This window comes from Ascaphus truei, chromosome 1 (assembly GCF_040206685.1).
Source record: "Ascaphus truei isolate aAscTru1 chromosome 1, aAscTru1.hap1, whole genome shotgun sequence".
Classification (NCBI taxonomy): Eukaryota; Metazoa; Chordata; class Amphibia; order Anura; family Ascaphidae; genus Ascaphus; species Ascaphus truei.
The window spans coordinates 134,320,979-134,344,383 of NC_134483.1; the positions used below are offsets into that span (position 1 = coordinate 134,320,979).

At 40.6% G+C, this 23,405-nt stretch overlaps 1 protein-coding gene across 2 annotated transcripts in view; it reads left to right on the forward strand.

Annotated features, from left to right (window-relative positions):
• The window catches only part of LOC142492454 (prostaglandin reductase 1-like), a 38,728-nt gene extending 16,452 nt beyond the window's left edge, over window positions 1-22,276 (forward strand). For both annotated transcript variants that reach the window (XM_075595100.1, XM_075595093.1), the window contains exons 4-10: window positions 775-834; window positions 6,089-6,256; window positions 8,093-8,210; window positions 11,093-11,248; window positions 12,264-12,369; window positions 16,641-16,759; window positions 21,974-22,276. In XM_075595100.1, coding sequence (XP_075451215.1) covers window positions 775-834; window positions 6,089-6,256; window positions 8,093-8,210; window positions 11,093-11,248; window positions 12,264-12,369; window positions 16,641-16,759; window positions 21,974-22,084 — 838 coding nt within the window. In that variant the 3' untranslated portion in view covers window positions 22,085-22,276. The remainder of the gene's footprint in view (window positions 1-774; window positions 835-6,088; window positions 6,257-8,092; window positions 8,211-11,092; window positions 11,249-12,263; window positions 12,370-16,640; window positions 16,760-21,973) is intronic.
• The last annotated feature ends 1,129 nt before the right edge of the window (window positions 22,277-23,405 follow it).

The window sequence follows — 23,405 nt, forward strand, 5'->3', positions numbered from 1 at the left end:
TGTTTGACACTAAGCATTTGTGTGTGCTCAATATCTAAAGAATACCACAAAAAGCTTGATAATTTATGTTCAGCAGATTACTTTGAAAAGTGAATGTACTCCCTTTACTGGTGTTTGAACAATCAACAACTGAAAACCCATTTCACTGTCTGAAAAAAATGAGCTGATCCTGAGAATATTATTTCTGTACTGAAGTCTTGATAGGATGTGAAAATGTTTGACACCCCCCTCCCTCTGCCCCCCCCCCTTTAACCCAATAGTCACACCACTTATTTGGAGGTAAACGCCACAGCACTTTATTAAACACTGTAATTGTTTACAGCAAGAGACAAAAAGCCCCAATCCAACATGACAAATTATATAGTTAAATACGTATCTCTCTTCTCATAGGCAAGGGCCATTTAGTCAAATTCTTTGGCCAAAGTATTTTTAAGCCTGTAACCATGCACTGTATCACATTTTTATAGGTTTTAATACCAACTGGGGAGGCTCTTTACTTCTCTAATGGAGGAATAACTACTAGACTGTCCCTTAACATTTAATTATGATGTTTTCCAGTTGCAATTCTGTTGCATCACTGCAAATCATCACTAGAATCACTGTCTAATCAATTATTATTATTATTATTACAATCACAGGCAACCTGAATATTGGCCTTTTAGAAATGGATGCGATCTCTACATTCACCTTGAATAAACATAGAAGAATGTCTGTATGAAGGTTGTTATTTTCATGTAATGCACATGTGTAATATGATTTTCTTATGCTTAACAGACCATATAGTAAACGGATTTTGAAGGATGGTGACGTTATGATGGGATCTCAAGTTGCCAGGTAAATTTAGTGTTTCTATGTTATCCTCTTGTAGCACAGTCATCAAGTAAATTGAAGCTAATCACTGCCAGTAAATATTATGGCAGAAGCAGGGTTAGACTATGGCCATTATTAACAGTGTTTGTGCTTGGAATATACATAGTACTTTGCTTTCATGGCTGTGGATAAGTTCAGGCTGAACTGCTTAATATTGAAGGTAGTACAGCTGAACTCCGTTATAACGCGGTGCTCGGGTTCCACATAATAAGACCATTTTATAACCAGGATCGCGGGGGGGAAAAAATGGCCGCCGCGTTCAGGGGATCCGAGTCAGCCGGAGGGGAAGAGCTGGGATAACTCTTCCAGCTGTCCCTGAACCCAGCATCACAGTGGCACCCCACGCAGGACTTACCCGGGGCAGCAGCTCATCTGTGTGCACAGAAGTTATCCAGTCTGCACAGGGATCTGCTGCTAGGTATGGCTTCAGTGTTCGTATGTCTCATACATGTCGCTCACCAGCCGCATTGAGGCCCTGTGGTACTTCTCCATGAACACCCCGTGGGACTTGTGCAAGAGCTCGCCCTGTTATGCTCAGATTAAATATATGTGATTAGCTCTATGCATATATTTTGGTTATATATATCTATCATTAATAAAATGTAGGTATTTTTATAGTGTATTGGATTTTTTTCTGCGCCACCTCAACTACTGGGTGGATTTTTAAATTGTGAATTTTATATGTGTGTGTTCGCTATTGGTGAACTCTCTACCAACCATCTTACAGAAGGTACTCGTAATGTGTTATTAAAGTTTTGGCAACATTTTTAATAAAAACGGGAGCCACGCTCACACCGCGTTAAATGCGGATCCGCGTTGTAGCAGATCGCACTATTATGAGGTTGAGCTATAATAATTTCTTATGTGCAAATTTGGGGAAGGGGTCGCTGAGCCCCCCTAAATCTGTGCAGTACCAAACGAACTGTAGCTCTGCGTGTTTCCACTTCTGGCACAGGCACTGTTCATGCTCCTCTCCACCCAGTATACATATTTCCATACATCTTTTGAGTTGTGTGGCGCTTCTGAATCATCTTTGCATTCATGGTCCATGTTTCACGTCTATGTAGGAGCGCAGGCAGAAAATGCTAGTTTAACACTTTCCTTTGCAAGTTTCCTAAACAAGACTTGTTTTTTCCAAATGGGCTTAAGACTGTGAGCCAATAGGAAGCGTGTTCCTATTGAACAACGCAGACACTGTTTAAATAACAGGGAAGTGCATTGGGGCCTAAAGGTTTAAGTATCTTGATGTAAAGCTCGCGCTACCCACAAACAAAGCAAGACCCCCGCACTGAGGTGGGAAGGTACAAAGCCACGTACCCACAGCAGCGGAAGCGTGCCTGGAAGGCGAATTGTCTAGCGTTGCCGGGTCTGGGTTGGAGAGTGAGGGTTAATCGTATACTTGCAGGTCCTGGGATTGGAGAGAGTAGAATCGTAGAAGTCCGTTAGCCGTGGTCTGGGACTATAGATGGTAGAATAGTCCAGGTCCATTAGCCGTGATCAGGGGTTGGAGAAGTTGCCGTAGTCGAGGGTAAGCCAAAGTCAATATCCAGAGGGGTTCACTTACAAGCTGGGTCGGTACATGAGGTAAATCTGAAAGACAAGACTGGAACAAGTGAAGGCACAACTGTGGGAAGCAGCGAGGCTACACCGAATTATGCTGAGCACTGACTGAGAGCACGAACAGGGTATATGCAGGTAGACAGAACCAATGGGACAGGGGATGGAGCAGAGGCGCAGCCACAGTGGAAGCTGGGATAGGCTGCAGGAGACAAGAGGCACAAATGATGCTTGACACGCAGCTGGGGATCGTTGAACGTTGTCACATGCGCGCGGCGTGTCCGGGGGGCAGAGCCAAGCTCAGTGGCAGGGGCTGAAGAGCTGCGGGTGCGCGCGCGCTCTGTAATCAGAGCGGGGTTTCGCGCATTGGCGGAGAGTGGAACAGAGGCGGCAGCAGCAGCACTAGGTAAGGAGGGAACACGTCGCAATGGACTTGTTTCCCGATTCCTTACACTTGAGAACTGGGTTGTCCCTGGAGCTGAAAACAATGCGGTCCAGCTCTGGATGACCCTTTGGTCGAAAATGGTTTAAAATAAAAAAACTTTTGGATGGGATTGCTGCTTTAAATAAGTTAGAATTCATCAATAAGGAATTTTCTTCCCAGGTCCTCTACCTCATTCAAGTTCTACCATTTAATGTTTCTACCCGAGTAAGAAAGAACTTAGAAGTATCTAAGTTTTATATGGAACGGAACTAAACCGAAAATTAAGCATCTTAAAGAACAAAGAAAAAAAAGTGTGTGTACCAGTTCTCCAAAAAAATCACGTTATTCATTCCGTAAACTGTAGCAGCATACGAAATATAAAAATACACAGATACAAATATACACCAGGTGCCATGTGCCATGGAAAAAATCCCTAAAAGTGCAAGATAATTAACACCTTTTTGACGTAAGACCAGGGATCGGTAAAATCACCAGCCGACAGACGTTTCGCCTTCAAATTAACGCTTTGTCAGGGCAGGAAGAGGAAATGGTAAGCAGAATTCAAACCTTAAATAGCAAAAAAAATGTGCATTAAAGCAACAGGTGTCCAATTATATCAATAGGAACACATTATACACCATTGAGAAAAGACCACATAATACAAAACTGTAATTGCTTGCTACTATGTGTTTAGACAGCCCCACCATCTGCAGTGTTTGACTCTTGGCAAAGGAAGTTAACAAGTCCAGCTGAATTAATTCAGAACACCTTCAGACTACATCATTAAGTTCCCTGATGAATCCACGGTAGGTGGGGAAAGGCGTAGGAGTTTGTAAACAAGCACAACAGAGAATTCTCCCTGTAGCGTCCCCATAGCTATCTCCTTGTTAACAGTATTCTGTGGTGGGTCGGAAGCCTCAGTGGAATGCAGAGCTTCACTAGAACGCAAGCTGAGGCAGTAGCACTTCCGCGACAGTGACATCACTTCCGGAGTGTCCCGCATCAATCGGAACATTGGTCTAAAGAAGGAGGACATCGTGAAGTGGGGGTAGGGTGAACACGGCTTTAACAAACAACTTGGGGACCAAGATTTGCCTGGTGACATCCCCTGTTTGTGTATGCTTGTTTACCCTGTACAGAATATAACTTACTAATTTGAAATTGGGGAATATCCTTACACCTTGGCCACCCAATATACATATTGTCATTGATTTTAACCACCTTTTCATACTCTGTATCAAGGATCTGGTCTTCCCTCTGCCAAAAATCAGGAGGAGACAGCTCAAGTAAATCTCCAGGCTCTGTCCCTCCTTCTTGCCATTTCCGGTCATTACTTGTGACTTATCCATATTAGTATTGAAACCTGGAGTCACAGATATTTTTTTTTTGTAAACAGTACTGTTTGTCACATCATCTTTGCTTCCAAGATTTTGGAATCCGGTTCTACTGGGAAATATCTCAGCAGAGAAGGGGGAAGAGTTCCCCGGGCTTCTCCTTTATCAGAGACGTATGCTCCTCCTGTGGGGGAGCCAGTAAACTGGAGAAATAGGTTCAGTCTCAGCCAAGCAAAACTGGGGCAGGGAGCCAAGAAGTGGCTCATACTTCTAGCCTGGCCCTGTTATCTGCAGGTAGAACATGCAGAGGGCTCTCTCGCAGGGGATTGGTGTTCATACATCTCAGCTGGATGGGCAACTGGAGACCAGGAGCCGGGTGGGTCCTGCATGCAGCATCCTGTGAAGTTCCCCTCTTTTGGCGAAGAGTCGATGTCAGGAAGTAGATGAGGGTTTCGGCGGGGACTGGTGCCAGGACCTTACCGTTGCTGGAATGATTGTTCCCTTTGTGGGGCTTGGTAGTCTCAAGTTGATGGGTTGTAGTTTACATGTTGGTCCGGCCTCCCTCTTTGGGCATCCGGAGTTTGTCCTCGGCCCCAAGGACGTCTTCCACGTGCTGAACAGCCAGAGACAGGAATTTGGCAACATTGTGTTTTACCCAGGAACGTGCGGGAGAGGTTATCACCTGAAGGAATTGCCCCAGAACTAATTGTTTGAGTCCCCTCGTTGGTGCGCTGCTCTGACTGTATACAAGTCCAGTAAACGCTGAGCTATGACCCATGGGTACTACCTTAGAGGTGTATTTCAAGTTCCGTAACTGCTGCCGGTAGGCTTCTCTGGTCAGACCGTAGCAATCCAGGATGGCGGATTTTACATGTTTAGAATTCATAACCTTGTCTGCCCTGATATTCGACCTGGGCCTCGGCTACCCTTTTCAAAAGGTTAATCGGAAAGCCTCAGAGTCCACGGCCGGCTTAATTTTCCCCAGGAGAACCAGTGAGCAGTCCGGAAGTTATTTATTTATAACATGTTTTACCTGGATGTAATACATTGAGAGTTACCTCTCGTTTTCAAGTATATCCTGGGCACAGTTATGATGACAGATACATGGTTACAAATACATGGTTACATAGGAGAACAGGGTTATATATTATATATAAAGACGTTGAATTACAGTAGGTTAACAGGGTTATACATTAAATATGAAGACATTGCATGAACAGTTAAAGATAAAGTAAGTTATAGGCGTATGTAACAGTTCTGGTCTGGCAGACAAAAGTTACTGAGTCAATAGTTTGGCCAGCCTTTCATCCCACTCTGCCTGCTGCTGCAGTAGTCCATTTTGCCTGTCCCACAAACTCTTTAAAAAAAAAAATGTTTTCTGTGTGCTCCTTCGGATGCAGGGCCACTCACTCCCACTTCTGCCACCATATGTTTCAGTGAGTAGGCAACGACATGTGGAGGTTCAGAGTTTAAGCTTTTTATTTAGCCTTAAAACTTGGAACACAAATAGCTTACATTCAGCGTTTGTGCAAAGCAGCTTACTTTCAGCAGAGTTAGCACAGTCCGTGTAAACAGTCCAGAGCATGGCTGAGCCCTTGGTCCGCAAGGATCAATCTTTAAGTAAGAAAAAGGGGTCTGTGGTTCCAGTAACAGCCTTGTCCTGCAGGGTTCCAGGGTAAGCCAGACTTCAGCACGTTCAAGTCTTTTTAACCATCCCATAATCCATATTAGCTGAGCTCGTTAATTACTTCAGGCTGAGATTTAACCAGCTCAGCTACACATGCAAAACTAATTAAGGCAGTGAAACTTTCCTGTCACTGTTACTTTAACATGGGATTTTGGTTGTGTATTGAACAAACTTGTTTACAAGTAAACACAGTGTTTTTTTTTCTTCCTACATTAGGGTTGTGGAAAGCAAAAACTCTGCCTTCTCAGTTGGCAGTTATTACGTGGCAAATGCAGGCTGGAGAACACACTTCATTTCAGATGGCAAAGGACTCAGTGCATTACCTTCTAATTGGCCTGAAAAACTACCAAGATCATTGGCACTAGGGGCAGTTGGCATGCCTGGGTAAGTAACACAGCTAAAGCACAATGACTCTTGCTTCAGGCCCCTCTAGCAGTAAAGAGATTTAAGGATCGGTGATGCAGTATGCTGGGAATCTGACACAAATTCGAATTCAGGTCTTTAAATAAAATATTTCCAAAACCCTTTTTTTGTTCTTTAAATATTTATAGGAGAACTCATGAAAACATCAATATAAGGTTAAAAAGTGCCAAACTCCCACTAGACTTCTATACTAAAAAAAAAATAACTATATGCGGTGGTATAAAAGACCATTTTGGCTAATTTATTTTGATCACAAAAAGTCTCTTGTTGCATTCTCTCTCTCACCAGCTATGCATTAACTACACAGCTCACACATCCATGGTCTTTATTAACTCGCTTAGCTCGCGTTTCTGATTTTTAACTAAAACGTTTCTCGTCTCTAAGATATGGGGCCATATTTACTAAACCGTGTTCTGTCATAAGACACATTTAGTCGCTGGAAAAGACCTTGCCACCTATTGGCTATATGGCGTCTTATAGAACCGAAAGGTGTTTAATGACAGAAGACTGCTTGGTAAATATGGTTCTTTATCTATTTGTGAAATTAGGATGGAGAGCTCCATTATTTCTGTATCTGCTGCATCAGGATATACAGTATTATTTATACAGTGACAGGAGATTATTTATTCTCATATGTTAGATGCAGTGCAGCAATTTTAAAATAGGCTCGAGATCTGGAATATTGACAATTTCATTTTTTTTTTTATTATAATTTTTTTTTTAAATCCTATTAGCCCGCAAGTGCCTATTTCACAGTGTTAAAATTTGGTTTAATAATAGTACACATTTTAAAAATATTTTGTGATACCTTTTCTGTGATGGCAGTGTGATGTTGTGGATTGTTTCATGAAAGCTCATGTATCAAGAGATCTATACAAGGGAAAAAAGTTTGAAAATGTGTTTTTATTTTTTTACTTAAATTCGTTGTTTTGTTCATATACTTGGCAGTTTTTAACAAAAGTAACAAAACAAAAATGTTTGCTGCATTGTAAAATTGTGCGGCAAGAATACTGCAAAAAGTCTGGCAATTTGCATAATCCGTGGCAACATGGTACACATTTTGGCAAAAAGACCTCCAATGTTTTACGTTTTTTCCCAAAGCTTACCATAATCAACCTTTCCAAAAATGTGTAAATGTTAATTTGTGAATGTTGTTGTTTTTTCTTCTAAAATAGCTCTAAACGATTTAATCCACATTTCAAACCATCTAAAATTTGAAACTGCTTTATTAATCTCTTTAGTAATGTATGATGCTATTTCCATAATAGAAAAAACAGACTGTGTGGTGCTCTAAAACATAGACTCAGCAACTTCAATTCTAAATTGCTATGTGCTGTATCCTCGAAGTATCCCACGTATTGATTGTGACCACCTATAACATAAACACCTAATTCCACCAGGTATCAATAAACTGGAAGAGTATCACCTTAGATAAGTAAATACTCACACTAGCGGCCAATCGTCCCTCCAACCCGTCGCTCAGTCGCTCTGGAAACATGGCGCGTCGCGTGTGACGCGACTGAGCGACGGGTTGGCGGGACGATTGGCGGGAAAAAGATACTATATTAGGTAAGAGGGGTTATCAGATCATTGTACACCTTGATAAAGAGCGGAAGCTCGAAACATGTCGGTGGGGGCCTGAAGGCTCATTTTTTCGTGTTTGCCATGCTCTGACCCAATAAACCTCTAATTTTTGGGACACACTCTCTAGCAATTTATTTTATATAGTAGTGCTCCAACTCTCCTTCCTGGATACCTGCTATTTCCATAAAACACATTTCTTTTCTTTATTACCAGCTTGACTGCATATTTTGGTCTGTTGGAAGTCTGTCTTCTGAAAACAGGGGATGTTGTTCTGGTCAATTCTGCAGCTGGAGCTGTTGGTTCTATAGTCGGTCAAATTGCAAAGATCAAAGTAAGTGACTATTCAAGTGTAGGTAAATTGCTTAGACTGTTACAGAAGTGGTATAGCAGTTTTCAGGGGAATCGGTTTGTTTATAATGCATTGTTGCCTCCTTTTTGATCCATCTTTCAACCTATACTGTATGTGGACCTTTTTCCATCTCTTGCTCATCCAACCATCACACCTATCAAGTGTTGCTTATTTGGTGTGCGTTTCACTCTTTGGAAGACTCCGTATTTGTTATGTATTGCGGGAACAAATGTTTTAGTAATGTTATACTGTAGGTAAAGATAAAATAGCAGGCCCAGTCAAAATTCAGCAGCTTAAATTTTATTGATCTAAAATAAGCAAGTTTCACCCAAGTGATCACCGTATATAACTTAATAAAAGTGCATCTCAAACCAGGCCAATTCACAGCAGAAAAGGGAACATTATTCCTACCCAACTTCAATAAAGTGAACTACACAACTGTAGCCCTCAGACACCCCCCCCCCCCGGTCGCAGATCGGACCCCCTGAGGTGTACTAAGGTCTGGCTACGTATCTTGATGTGGTGCATACCTGCTGGCAACAGAAGGGCCTGAGTCTCCCGCGATGGTGTGGGGGAGGACAGGGCCAGGTTTCTGGGGTGAATGCCTTCATCTCTTCTCAGTGGTGCAACGCCTCCATCTCTGTGAAGCCCCAGGGATATGGGGTGGAACCCTTACAGAGCACTTCCCACACAGGGATGAGAGATTCCAGTCTCAGTCAGTCTTTGTAAAATCAGCAGCAGCTCTTTATTGCACACAGCAGCAGAGTAGCTGCAACAACAGCAACACAGTTGTATCGCAGGTACAGTGTTCTCTCTCCCACCAGAGTGCCCACCCTCAGGATGGTCTCTGGGTACTCTGTGTCCCTGCCTTCACCCCAAGTCACGGGCACTCAGGGTGGGGCTAGCTGTTCCCTCACCCCCTAGGCAGGGTGAGAGGCACTAGTCCACCTATAGCTCACTAGGCCCTACTCCTCAGGAACCTAGCTAGCTCACACACTATGACTGCTCAGGACTGAACCCAGGACTCAACAACTGTCACTGACAGGAACAGGCAACTTCTAAACTGAAACAGCCCTCCCCTTCATGACATCAGCAGGTACCGCCCGTGTCTATGCCTTCCACACAGGGTCAGGTGACCTACTTCCACCACTCAGAGCAGGGCTTGATGTGGGGGAAACCCATGATAACGACTGGCAGCCTGTCTTTACCAGGGCTTATACCAGTAGGAGGAAAGACATATAGCCCTATTTCTTACCAGGGCTACACAACAATACGTCACGATCCTACTTCAAGTAGGCTTTAGCGCATTCGGAACGTGAGGGTCAGTGACCTGAAACTTGCCTTTCAAGGTAAAGTCATTTATGGGGGACGGTTGCTTCTTTAATATAAGAACCCTATGAAGTGCACCACATACTGTAAAAGGTACGTGGTTTAAAAAAAAAAAAAATTGTGGTGTGTAGCAAACACTGTTACAAGGCAAATCTGAGCTTTCTTGACCACTACAAGTGTATCTTGTATGACTTTAAAATAAGGTGTAAAAACTCACAGAAATAAAGTTCAGACTTTGATACCCTTTACATGATGGCCAGTCAAATGATACGAATACCCATACACTGTGTGGAGTGACTACAGGCATACCCCGCATTAACGTACTACCGTTTTCCACTTCGGAAGAGGTAGGGAGCCGGTATTGCGGTTCAGGACGTGCCTGTGTCCTACTCACAGGCGCATGCACGAGCTGCCGTTTTCCAATTGGGCGAGGGGTATCAGCGGGTCACACAACTACGGTGGTCTGTAGGGCTGAATAAGTGTCTGTACTTGCGAAGCGAGCATACGGACACAGGGGGATGGTGCTATTGTAAATATGTCCGTGCTCGCGAGTGTCCGTAAAGTGAAGGTCCTGCCTGTATAGAGCAGTAGAGAAAGTAAAGCAAAGATGAATATTCTTTAAAGCGGGAAATCTGGTTCATTTCATGGTGTCGGCTCCTTGTGACCTTGGGCAAATTGCTTTTATCTCCCTGTGCCTCTGGCAACATTATATATATATATATATATAATATATATAAACCTGTATACATTTCTGTAGGTCACACTTATGAGTTTCATTTCATTTTCATTTCCATGCTGTTATCTACATATCACTACTCAGTATATTTTGTATTTTTCTAGAGTACAATTATTTTTATGATCTATAAATTTTGAGTGTGTGTGTATATATATATATAATATTTTTTTTTTTTTTTTAAATAGTGCATAATGATTGCATCATTTTCAGAACGCTGTCTTGTCACATTTTAGTGTGGTACTTGTGTGTTGATAACAAAATTAGATTGTAAACTCGAAGAGCAAGGGACTCCTAGTGCCTGCAAAATTATATGCACTGCTCTGCGTACACTGTCGGCACTTTATAAGAAAAGAATATACAGTATACATTTTTAACAGGTAATTAAATGGTTAGTATTTCCGCCACAAGAGGGACCTATAAAATTACATTTTGTCTGTAAAAAGTGTAGTGAACACAAAAAAAATCATTATTTCCCAGAAATATTTTGAAGAAAAAAAATACATATATTAAGATGATGATGAATTAGGAGCTGTCAATCATTCCTACCCAAAACATATATAATTATTTCTATTATTATTATTTCTATTTCTATTATTATTATTTCTATTATTATTATTATTATTTCTATTATTATTATTAATACTCTTTGATCTCAAAGTGCAAATTCTGCATCTTGGTCCCAAGTCTAACTGATCAATACTCTCTTCTTATTCTTCCAAGCCTGCTGGTATTTACATGCACTATGTGAAAAAAAATTACAATTAAGGATGTTCTGTAACCTATATTTGTTTCTGCTCAGGGCTGCAAAGTAGTTGGCTCAGCTGGCTCAGAAGCAAAGGTCACATATTTAAAGGAACTTGGTTTTGATGAAGCATTTAACTACAAGACTGTGAACTCTCTGGAGGAAACTCTGAAGAAAGCATCTCCGGAGGGTTATGATTGCTACTTTGAGAATGTAAGTACACATGACGAGTAGAGAACATGGAAATTTGTAAAGGTTACAATTGTTGGTTCCGTCTACAGAATGAAACATGGCAATAGTACAGTATGTCTCTAGAATTATAATCCGTAAGGTGCAGGCTTCCCAAGAAGGAGAACATAGGTTAGTTTATAGGAAGAACAACTATACCTAATTAGTAGATAGCAATAAATTGACAGGTATGATGTCCTTACGTTATTTGTTACCAAATTGCATACTTTAATGAAGATCCTTAACAGACATACAAAAACTTGACAATGTACAGTACAAATATACCAAACATTCCAAAAAAAATAGATTTGGAATGCGCTAGATAAAACCGTTTTCACAGCCAGTTTTCCAAATTAAGCAAGAACAAAACAGATGTGTTAAGATCCTGTTCGAATCACTGGATGATCTTCAAATAATGAAAGCTGAGTTACGGACTTGACCTACAGTATTTGTACAAGAAAAAGTAGCTGTAACGATATTCACACTGTAAGCTGTATCTGCTAATTTATCTTACATTTGTGGAATTGCTGTACAGTATATAAACATTGGTTTGTCTCCTAGCAGCATATAAGTATTGCAAGGTCGGATGAGTTTGTTCAAATTTGTATACGCATGACGACAAATTGAACAAATATCGCCAATGCAACCATCGTTAAGGAGGGAAGTACTAATTGGGAAAAAGTGTGTTGCAAGCCTCAATGTATGCACAATTGTGGACAATGTAAACGCCAGTAATTAAAATAAATAGTGGTGAAAGACTAATATTGCAGTATCTGAATATCCGGAATTAAGTAGGGCCCTAGTCCTATATTAATATGAAAGCGGGGGTTTTCTTATGTGCAGTATTTTTGTGTGACATGTCTAGTAGTTTTCTGTTTTGTTTCAAAATACGGTAAATACAAATATAGGTAAGTAATTGTCTAAATTTAACATAGGTTGAACTCTATGAACATATGTATTTTTTTCAACCTAATTTTCTATGTAACTATGTATACTGTAGGTTGGGGGAAAGTTTTCGGACGCTGCTATGCCCCAAATGAAAGATTTTGGAAGAATTGCTGTATGTGGTGCCGTCTCTATGTACAATGATTCAGTGCCTCAAACAGGTAGGTAATAAAGGACAGAGTTAACTTCTTTGCTTTTTAATAAAATGGGTGTATGTATGTGCTTACAGTATGTACAGTATTATATGTATGCCAAGAGGTCTAGGGATAAATCTAGCTCCAGCTTACCATACACAGGAAGATTTTAAGAAAGTATGGGACACTTGTGTTCAAATTTACATGATCGGATAAAACTCTTAATTGACCACAAACTTACAAAACTATAAAAGTAGTTTAATGTGGAACTGAAAAATCAAAAGGCTGGCATACCCAATTTGAACAAACATGGAGAATTCAATGATTTTGAGCAAAAATGACAAGATATAGGTACATTTATAGACTAACCAAAAGTAAGAAAGTAAATCTAAAAGACTATGAAGATGACAAATTATACAGACACCACTTTAACTTAAGGAAATGTAGAACTTACAATGTAAGTGAATCTTCCACCAAGTGGGAAAACGTAGACACTGAGCACAACAGCTGACACTGACAAAAACAGGAATCTGATGGCAAAATTCATACTCATCCTGTTTGTCTAGAGACCCGCTCCTACCATCTAATTTTTTTTTTTAGAGTACAGACCACTGAAAAACTACATACGAAGAAAACGTTAAGATGAGAAGGGGTATATATATATATCTATATCTCATGTAAACATTTTTTTCATCTTATGCTCCTGTAGGAGATGTGCAGAGTTATTTAATGGAAAATAAACTTTGGATTTAATTTAGCCCGTGCCTTTAAACAGTACAGCTTCAGGTCAGCATGCAAAACAAACAAACAAACAAACAAAACAAGCCTATCCCCTTCTAAGGGCTAACTCACATTTCCCAGGCCCATCTGCAGGGTTGAGAGGCTAGCCCTCTGACCCCAGAGTACAACGAGGTACCTGTAAGCAAGGGGCCCTTTAAGTCAGTCCGCGTCTGGGTTGGTGTCTGTGGAGTGCACCCTCTGGCGGGTTACAGGGTTCGCTGCACCCTGGAATAGAATATGGTTCCCGGGATCTCTCTGGCCGCACAGTTCTCAATGCTAGAGAGATCTGTTCCTAGGGATCTCTTGTGCAGCACAGTCGTTCTGTGCTGAAGAGCCCCATGCAGTTTGGGGAGCACCCCTTTAAATCTGCTTGATGAGCCAGGTGGAGACTGGCTAATTGACTCTGTCATTAACAGCTCCCTGCTGGACTCATCAGCTACAGACAGGCTTTAGGCTGCGTCCCCAATGGCGCTGAGCGTGCTTGACGCATTCTCTTCTGTGAGTGTGAATCGGCTTATAGTAAGCGCGACGCAATGGAGCGACTGCTTGGTCATCACCACTGGAAGTCATCTTAATTTGATTTTTCAGCAACGCAGCCTGCCGCCACCATCGCGTCGCCGGCACTATAAGTGTAGCCTTAGGCACAGGATGGGGAGGGTACTAGGTCTGCACCATGAATGGCTGTACACAAACCCAGTTCCACCTCCACACCCTGTCACTCAGAGGCTGCTGGAGGAGGGGAAAACCCAAGATGACAGTCTGTTTATAGCTGCATCTGCCAGGGCTTACATAACAGGGGGGGTGGAGGGGGGGCACAGCATTACGCCCCCCCCCCCTCTCTCCAGCACACATTTAAAGGGCATGGGCATGAGGAGGTTAGGGAGAATAGTGGGGGGAGGAATTAGGAGGCATGGGGGAGGGAAGGAAGGCTTGGTGTTAAGATTACAAGGAGGATTGAAGCTGCAGCATTGAGCTTCTTCGTCCAGAATTTAGAGTCCGCTCCCGAATTCTCTCTGCTGCATCACAGATGCGACCCCAGCAGCTGGCAGATAGCTGGCGTGCCAGCATAAACCTAATATTATTCAACAACTTTGTCCCATTTGTCCACATATCTCGGCTGATTAAATCAGAGTCCCCTCCATAGAAATGTACACATGCAAATCACATTACAAGCCTATCTTAAAAATGAGTACATGCAGTCACATAAGCCAATTTACACTTTACAGGGCTGACTCCCGCATCACAGAACAATGTTGATTCACTGAACTGGGGAGTTGCATGTACAGGGAATAAAGTGCTTTGGAGTACCTTCTTACTGTACATGCATAGTGCATTATACATTCCCTGTTCTCCCCCAGATATTAAAGTACATTTGGCCAAAATAAACCTTACATAGGTGGCCAAGTTACATGGATTTAGGGGTAGCTAGCTGGGCTTCATCCCAGTTTTTTGGGATGCCAGCAACCCCGACCGTCACAATGGACGTGCGCATCTCTAGGGTACATGTCTTCAAAAATGACTTGCGTGAGTCATAATTATATAGCATTATATTTAGGAGTGATCTTAAAAAATATGTATACACACACTTAAATACGACCACATCAAAAACATCCTAAGTTCTTTTGGTAGTGATTTTTAAACAAAACACACATTGGATATTTTCAGTGTTCTGCTTGAGGTGTACTGTATAGAGCAGAACCCGTTTGTGTGAAGACTTGAATTATTTCATAAATGCAACAGTAAGTATAAGAACGTGAAGAAAGCAAATCCTATTAACACAGCCAGATTCAAAGGCCTTAAACATCAGAATGTTCTAAACCTTTTTGCCACAAAACTGGAAAAATACCGCAGGGGTTAGTGGATATATACAGTAACTGACAAACTCTGCCTTATACAAAGTACAGAGAAGCTGTGAATACATGTCTTCTACAAACCTGCTTCATTAACCTATTGTCACAATTGTAATACAGTGCAGATGGGGACTCTGGGTAGTAATATGCTTCTACTAAAAGGGGGTAAAAGCAAATTGTAATTTGGTAGTATTACATATTGTCAGATCAGATAATAAACACAAGCATAGATGTGGATGCTTTGTAATTTGAGAACAGGTACAACAAACCGTACCTTTTTTATGAGCCAAACTCACCTTTTACAAATCATAGTTACATTTCATGCTACTTTTTTTTTTTTTAAACAAGATTTTATATTTTCATTCACATCAAAAAATTGTGTGTATTAATTTGAACTTAGAAAACAAAAAGCACAGAGCACACAAGGCTGAATAATATTATAATAAATGTGAATACAAATAACAAGCATCAACTTGCATATCATGAATCTGTAATCCAGTGAGATCTTAAGTGGCACAGCCCATGATGCCCCAAACATGGGTAGAAAGGAGGCAACGCCGAGTTCGAGACAGCCTATCCCGCATGCTGGGATCATGTAGTGTCTCCGTCTTGCTCTGCGCTGCTACTTTCGGGTATGCGCAGTACCGCGCGGCCCGAGGGCTGTTCTGTGCACGTCTCCCAAGTTCACAGTCTCTCTAATTTGAACTTAGTTTGTTTCAAAGTTTTAGATTAGTAGCTGGTCCTAGACAAGTGTCTGTTCCATTGTGTTTACCCTCAAAAAATAGCCACGTGCCACTTTTTATTTTTAAATGTATTCTGCGAAGGACTCGCCTGCTCATTCATAAAAAGGTATCACAACCTACAAGAAATCTAGTGACTTTGAAAGTGTAAAGTAGGGAGAGAAGATGGTGGGGAAGCACAGAACTAAAATCAAAAGCATTTTACACAATAGCTCACCCAACAGCTCTTCTCCCCTCATATTGATTTCAATGTATATAAACACCAAGCATATCTTTAATCTTTACAATTCCTATATGTGAGCACAAGCAAGCTGCATTGAAATTCCCTTTGCGATCTGCATTCAGTAAACACTTTATACAGTAGGCACAATCCACCTCTAGTATCTGATGTTTGCTTTTGTTCTTTAATTAAAAAAAAAAAAAGAATGTACAGTAGTTGTTTCACATATCTGTTTATAAGAGTACTGTAGGCTAGAAATCATATCCATAATAGCCACATGAATGCAAGTCATTCAAAGAATTTACATGAGCCCTTGTGCTACAGTATGTGCAGTTTAGATTTATTTAGAACATGAGTCTTTGGTTACAATAGTATCCCAATATGTTTCACAGTCACAGATTTGAGGTGGGGTTCAAGGTTCATGTATAAGCAATCTGTCATGTGCAGATGTTGTACCCGTTAATGCAATGCGTTCTCACCACTGGCATGTTATTTAACAGTAGTGCTTTTGAAAACGATGGTCAAGTAGAGAACACGTTATTTAACCTGTTTTGTATTAACAGGGTAGTAATGTCTGCTACATACTGTACTGCATGTGTGTGATTTTATATATTGGTGCCAGGTATTGCCTGTGTCTATATTCAGAGTAGTCATGCATTAATCCTGCATTATTTTCATGTTATCTAAGTAGAGATGTTTCCCATTCAGGACCCTATATACAAACAAGTATGATCTTTAAACAACTCCGCATGGAAGGGTTCCTAGTGCATCGTTGGCAGGACCGATATCCAGAGGGACAGCAGCAACTCTTGAAGTGGGTTTCTGAGGTAAGAAAACAAATGCAAGCAGATAACTGTTACATACACCTATAACATTATCTTTACATGCAATGTCTTTACAATAAATGAACAGGGTTATACAGTAAATCTAGATCTATCTATCGTCATCACAACATTACTACCTATGTGTGTGGCTTTGGGAGCAGCAATGTTATAATCAACACTGCTGCAATACTAAGATATGTATCTTACACGCTAGGGATATCAGTGGGTTCATCAACCACTTTTCACTGAATTATACCCGTTCATGACCTGTAATGTTAGCAGGTTGCTATTTGAATGCTTGATCCAGGGATTGCTATATATGCACCTATATTCGTCCATCATATAGGCATGCATGGCTGTAGACCATAATTAGCACCCATTATACTACTACCTTTGTACAGGGGAATTATCGCTAAAATTGTTTTTACTCACTGTTTGTTTGTGCGTCGATGTTATATTAATAAAATTGTATTATTTTGGGCCAGATTTTGGCTTTTAATGGTATCCGTCCTCCTACAGCGATGGGAGCGGTTACCATAGGCCGTGTATCCAATTGCCAGCCAATTATACAATTATTTGATAACTATGTAATCACACTTTACAACATTGGACTGAGTGCAGCAAATAGGGTTCTTTTGGGTGATTCTACTATCGCCTTGTTTGTCTACACTGATTTTGACCCTCCATATTTCATCACACAGTTCAGCAACCAGGCGAATGCCATTAAATTCATTATCAAAAAACATTGGAGTATTCTTTCCACCGATGCACTTCTACGTGGAATTGTATCAACAGACCCCAAATTTATGTTTAGGAAATCTCGAATACTTGGAAATATTGTATTTCCAAGTATGCTGAAATCAGATAAACAACTGAAAATCAAGAGATTTCTGTCCACACTTATGGGCTGTTTTCTCCGTGGCAAAATTTGTAAACATATATTGAGAACTAAAGTGTTTGATAATATGGAGGGAACCATAACATTCAATATTCTGTCATTTATTACGTGCAACACCAATTTATCATTTAGATGTTTTGTGGGTGCAACAAAAGCTATATAGGTCTTACCATTAGACCCTTTAAACTTTGCATCATGGAGCATGAGACTTATTTTGAAAAAGGATCAGATACACCCCGTTTCTAAGTATTTCAGCATGTTAGGGTCCCTTACCAATTTCAATTGTGTTGCCATGTCAAAATGCACAAACGAGGAGGTGATAGAACAAATGTTCTCTATAAGAGAGAGGCTTATTGGATTTTTTCATTGGACACTCTTATGCCGAAGGGGTTAAATTCTGAATGGGATCTTAAATATTTTCTATTGTTGGAAATTTTTACATTATGGATTATGTATACCCTCTCTGTCTCCCATGTTGTTGGTATTCAATTTATTGATTCGTTGTGTATGCACTATTGACCTTGTCTATACTTATATTGTATTCTATGCAGTCAGTTATTTTTGCATAGACATCGACTCGTACAGTATGTCCAATGATTTACTATCGTTGATATTATCGATATCATTGACGTTATTGACATCTTTATCTATATTCTAATACTGACCTTTTATCCAACTCCCTATCAATTAACTATCTATGGGGACATTCCTGACGTTTTTGTTGCCGTGCTTATAATACAATCTGTTGCCATTCTTATGTTTTTTCTAGGTTATAACAATGACCATTGGGTGACTTATATTCTTTTTGTATAAACATTTGAGAGCGTTATAATACCAATATATACGCTGTGTTCCTCTTAAAAACACTGTGTGCCCACTGCCTATTTGGCAATATTTGGCAATATATGCGTAGCAAATACTGTATAACATACATTGTTACACTAGCTATCCATCCTCAACAAGTTTTTTGATACTTTCAAAACTTTTATTGATAAATCTATTGCTCTCTATGTTGTCACTTTTTTCTTTCCCTTTTGTTTTCTATCTGTATATTTGTATCCATATCAATACGCGCGTGTGTGTGTTTTATGATTGCATAGTGTGTTAATGTGTGGGTAGTTCCTATTTGTTAACCATTACAACTACAGTAGTGTTTACTGATCATGATTGTAACTTTATGGTCCTTTGAGCTCATCTATACTGTGTAGTTTTATATCTTCCAAACTTACAGTGACAATGGTGCTTCAGCGCTGAATCCCTTCAGTATGTAGATATTATAAACAGAAAAACAGGACTGGATAAGGGGGTAGATAGACTGATGAATGTAGTAAAGTCCCCAGATTGACCAATGGTCCTTGAAGGGTAAGATGTGTGTGACTTGAAAAACCCAACCAAACCCTCATTAGAATGGTTCCTGGACTCACAATAGGTACTCTCAAATAATAAGAAAAGTACTCACAGAAACCCCTTGATCCTGAAGTCCTGACAGGTATGCAGCCCAATGTAGAGATGCTGGTCTGGAAAAACAAAAGGAGATACTGGCGCACAGCCAAGAGTGGTTCCCAAACAAATTGAATTTAAAAAATATACTTTATTAATCCATCTAAAAAGGTGGAGTATATTTTTTTAATTCAATTTGGGACCCACTCTTGGCTGTGCGCCAGTATCTCCTTTAGTTTTATATCTTGGTAACACAATACTATTCCCATGTTTCTTATATGTACATTACACCATATCTGTTTGTGTTCTGCTTAACAGACATTGTAATCAACATAGTATTCACTGGTGAGCACCGACAGAGACTTACTACACCAGTTTATGCAATGGAGAAGGTGGAAGTAAAAACTCCCAAGTGATGCTTCCCTAAGGAAAGTCCATATACACATACATAGGAGAATAGGTCTCAGCATATAAAAGAATCCCAGACAGTATAATCAAGTATTTGGAGGAGATGTCCCACGATGTCAGTAAAACATACTGAATTCACTTTCAAACACTTTGTATAGACCTATTTGTATAGACCTCCCACTTAGCCTGCAGGTTACGTAGCCAAATCCCTAAGGCACAAAAATGTTAACTCTGCAATATCACAACACAGTGGTATATATTCGTGATGAAAGGGGAGTGATCTGTTGTTGCGTGGGTCCTCAAACTGTCAGCGTGCTCCTGCCGAAAGCGAATCCATATAGAAGTAAAAGTTGTGAGACTGCATCTGCTAAAAGGGAAATAATAAACCAGACTGCCATTAACTAGCACACAAAAAAATTATTGGCATATAAAAAAGCAGCAAGGAGAAGAAAAACCCTCTTACACGTTTCACGCAAACAACTGCGTTTTATCAAATAGTACCTTTGATAAAGCGCAGTTGTTTGTATAAGAGGGTTTTTCTTCTCCTTGCTGCTTTTTTTTTTTATATGCCAATAAATATTTTTTCGTGCTAGTTAATGGCAGTCCGGTTTATTCTTTCCTGTTAAGCAGATGCACAGCCTCACACCTTTTACTTCTACACTAGTATAGGCCATTTTTTTTGTTTAATTATAAATTTAGTTTCAGCTGTTTCTGATTTAGGAGGGGTTAAATTGTCTACCTTTCATGTAACCGTTTGTACTCCTTGAGAAAGCGCCCTCTGACTGTGAAACGCGTGGGAGATTTTTTTTGTTTGTTTTCTGTTTTGTGTCTTAACATGTAGTTAAAAAAATGATTTAACCTGGCGAGTTTCAAATTTTTCCTCGGGTCCGTGTCCCACCAATCCCCTGCTTGTTCTTTGCACCACGTGAGAATAGTTTAGCCCTTTGCTTTGTCCAATGTATACTTACCCCCTTAAACATAGTAGTCCAACCGAATACATTTCATTAGTGCATCCTCATTAAATGCAGTATTACCTTTTTATTTATTTATTTTTTGCCTTGATAAACTTGAAGGAAAGCTCCCAACTCTGCAGCTCCTGTATGCTCTTTCCTCCATCTGTCCTCTAATTTTGATACTGGCCCATATTTACCAAGCCGCCTTCTGCCACAAGGCACCTTTCCAGCCACTTTTTTCACCTTTTTAGCAAAGGTGATGAGTGAATACCTTTGTTAGGCACAGGGGCTGAAGTATAATTATAATATAATAATGAGGGTAGGGAAGATCATGGGCATTGGGGAGGGTGAGGATGGAATGAGATTAACTAGGGATCATGGAATGTGATGGAAAATAGATATTTTGAGATGGCTTCTGAAGATATTTAAGGAGGGGCAGATTGTTTCAGTAGAGGAGGGTGAGTAAGGTAAATGATCTGTATCGAGATGAGGCACAGGGGGTTGAGGGGGGAGAGAGGGTTTTGGAAGTCAGCAAGTGAACAGGATGGTAAGGGGTGTAGAGAGAGATGAAAAGTAAGGGGGAACAAGTCCATGGAGAGACTTTGTAGACCAAGGTGAGAAATTTGAGGAGGGAACATTGTTGAATAGGTAGCCAATGGAGTTGGGAGAGGGTGGAAAGTTTGGGTGAAATAGTGGGAAAGAGAAATAGATTTGGATGTCATCTGCAAAACAATAGACATTGAATACATGGGAGTAGATGAGGTCAAAGAGGGAGGAAGGCTAGAGGGAAATTAGAGGACCAAGGATGTAGCCTTGGGGTACGCCCACTTGGAGGCTGGTGGCAGAAGATGATGATTTGTTGAAGGCGAGAGTCAGAGCAGTGGGAGAGAGGATGATAGCCATGAGAGGGTGGTGTCAGTGAGGGCAAGGTTGTGAGGGTGGAGATGTGTGGTGATCGGTACCAAAGGCTGAAGAGGGGTCGATGTGGATGGAGGAGATTTGGAGTTGCACACTTGGGAGAGAGAATTGTGGATGGTGAGGACGGTTTCACTAGTGAGATGGAAGCCAGACTGGACAATAGGAAGGAGGTAATGGGTGTGGAGAGTTGGTTGTGAACAATGCACTTGAGGAATTTGGAGAAGTATGGAAAGAGCAAGGGGGCGAAAGTTGGAGGGGAGGGTTGAATTGTTATGTAGTAGGTTGGCGCACTAGTGGCTTCAACTCTTTTTTTGGTTCTAAAATGTGGTTCAGATTTTGGCAAATCTCTTTTGTGACATTTTACCAAAAATAAAATAGTACAGAAAAACATCAAATGAGGGGAAAAAAAAAATGAAACACCTAGAGATTGACAATTGGCCTGGTATTCTTGATGTGTATTTGGTGCTGAATCATTTGTATCTTTTTGGTTCTACAAATGCTTCTTGCATGTTAAAGGTTTTGTGTTTTGGAATGGAAGGTTCTTATTTCACACAACCTCTTTGCCCTTCTGTATTAATAGACCACTTTTATTTTTTTCAGGGCAAGCTGAAATACAGTGAGCACATCACCAATGGCTTTGAGAACATGCCAAAAGGTTTCATTGGAATGCTTATTGGAGAAAATATCGGGAAAGCAATTATAAAAGTTTAAAAGTCAACTAGACAGTTTAGCGGTGTAGTATTTAACTGGAAATATTTAAATGCTCTGCTGGGACTGGACTTACTGTCTCTCGTGATAAAGATACGGACACTTAAGTTTCTTATCTAATCTACAGAAGCACCATATTTTGTCTGAGAACTAAAGCACTCGCTGTTTCAATAAAAACGTTGGACTCTGTTTCTAGATGCTGTTCTGTATAATCCTTTCCGTACTTTGTCTTCAGCACGTTAAAAGATTAAGGCCCATACTGTACCAATCTGTAAAACCACTTTCAGCACATTAAAAAGCACTTAATGGGCCATTCATTTCAATGGGTTATAAGGCGTCTTCTGGAGCCAGGTGTCCTATGCCAGGAGCGCGTAAACTTTCTGAGCTGCGCCACCCCCTGCCCGCCAGACCCTATGCTCGCGCCCCCCCCTTTACCCAATATCCAGCGTCAAATGACGCGCCGGGTCACGTGACCCCGCGGCATCATTTGACGCACGTTGCTATGGCGATGTGGCACCGAAGAAAGGTAGGTGAAGTCCGCGCCCCCCACTTTGCGCACCCCTATCCTATGCAATAGAAAAATAGAACAAGTGTCCAATAGCAGTGCTGCAGAACCTATGTAGAATAATATTTGTGCGGTTTCCAGTATAAGAAGCACTTCATGGTTGAGAAATCTTGTGGAGAATATTATTACATACATCACCAGTTTTTAATAAAGTGCGCATAGTACGAAACGCGTCAGGTTTTTTTGTCCGTTTACTCCACTCATGCCACGAGATCAATAAATTGCGTTTTAGTACTCTTGTGCCTCAGCCCGTTCCTGCAGGGCACTGCGACCTCTCCACCTCAGCGGATATTTTCTCCAAGAGTCCAATGCAATAGCACCACCTGGTAAATATGGGCCCAAGTACAATCTGCTGTGTGACGTTATTGCTTCTTGTAGTTGGGAAGAAAATGTAAGGGGAAAGAAGGTCCATTCAATTTAATTCTCCTAAACTGGGTTACACATTTAACCTATTGATCTAATATTCTATTGGGGTTGTGATTTGTTAGAATACACATTGTAATGTAAATCTAAAAACAAATATTGGCTGTACAGTAGTTTCAAAGATGTCGGAGTATATGGACTTTCACTTACCAAGGCTTCTCAAGTTTACAATAACTATAAAACAATCCTTCTTTGCTGCATAAAAACAAAAGTTTTTCTCCCCATTCATCATTTGTTTCAATGAAACCCTGATGAAGGTCTTTTAGGTTTTCTGAAACATCTGGGTTTTTTATGCATAATTAAGTATAATCCTGAAGAATGTGTCAAATGCCTCTG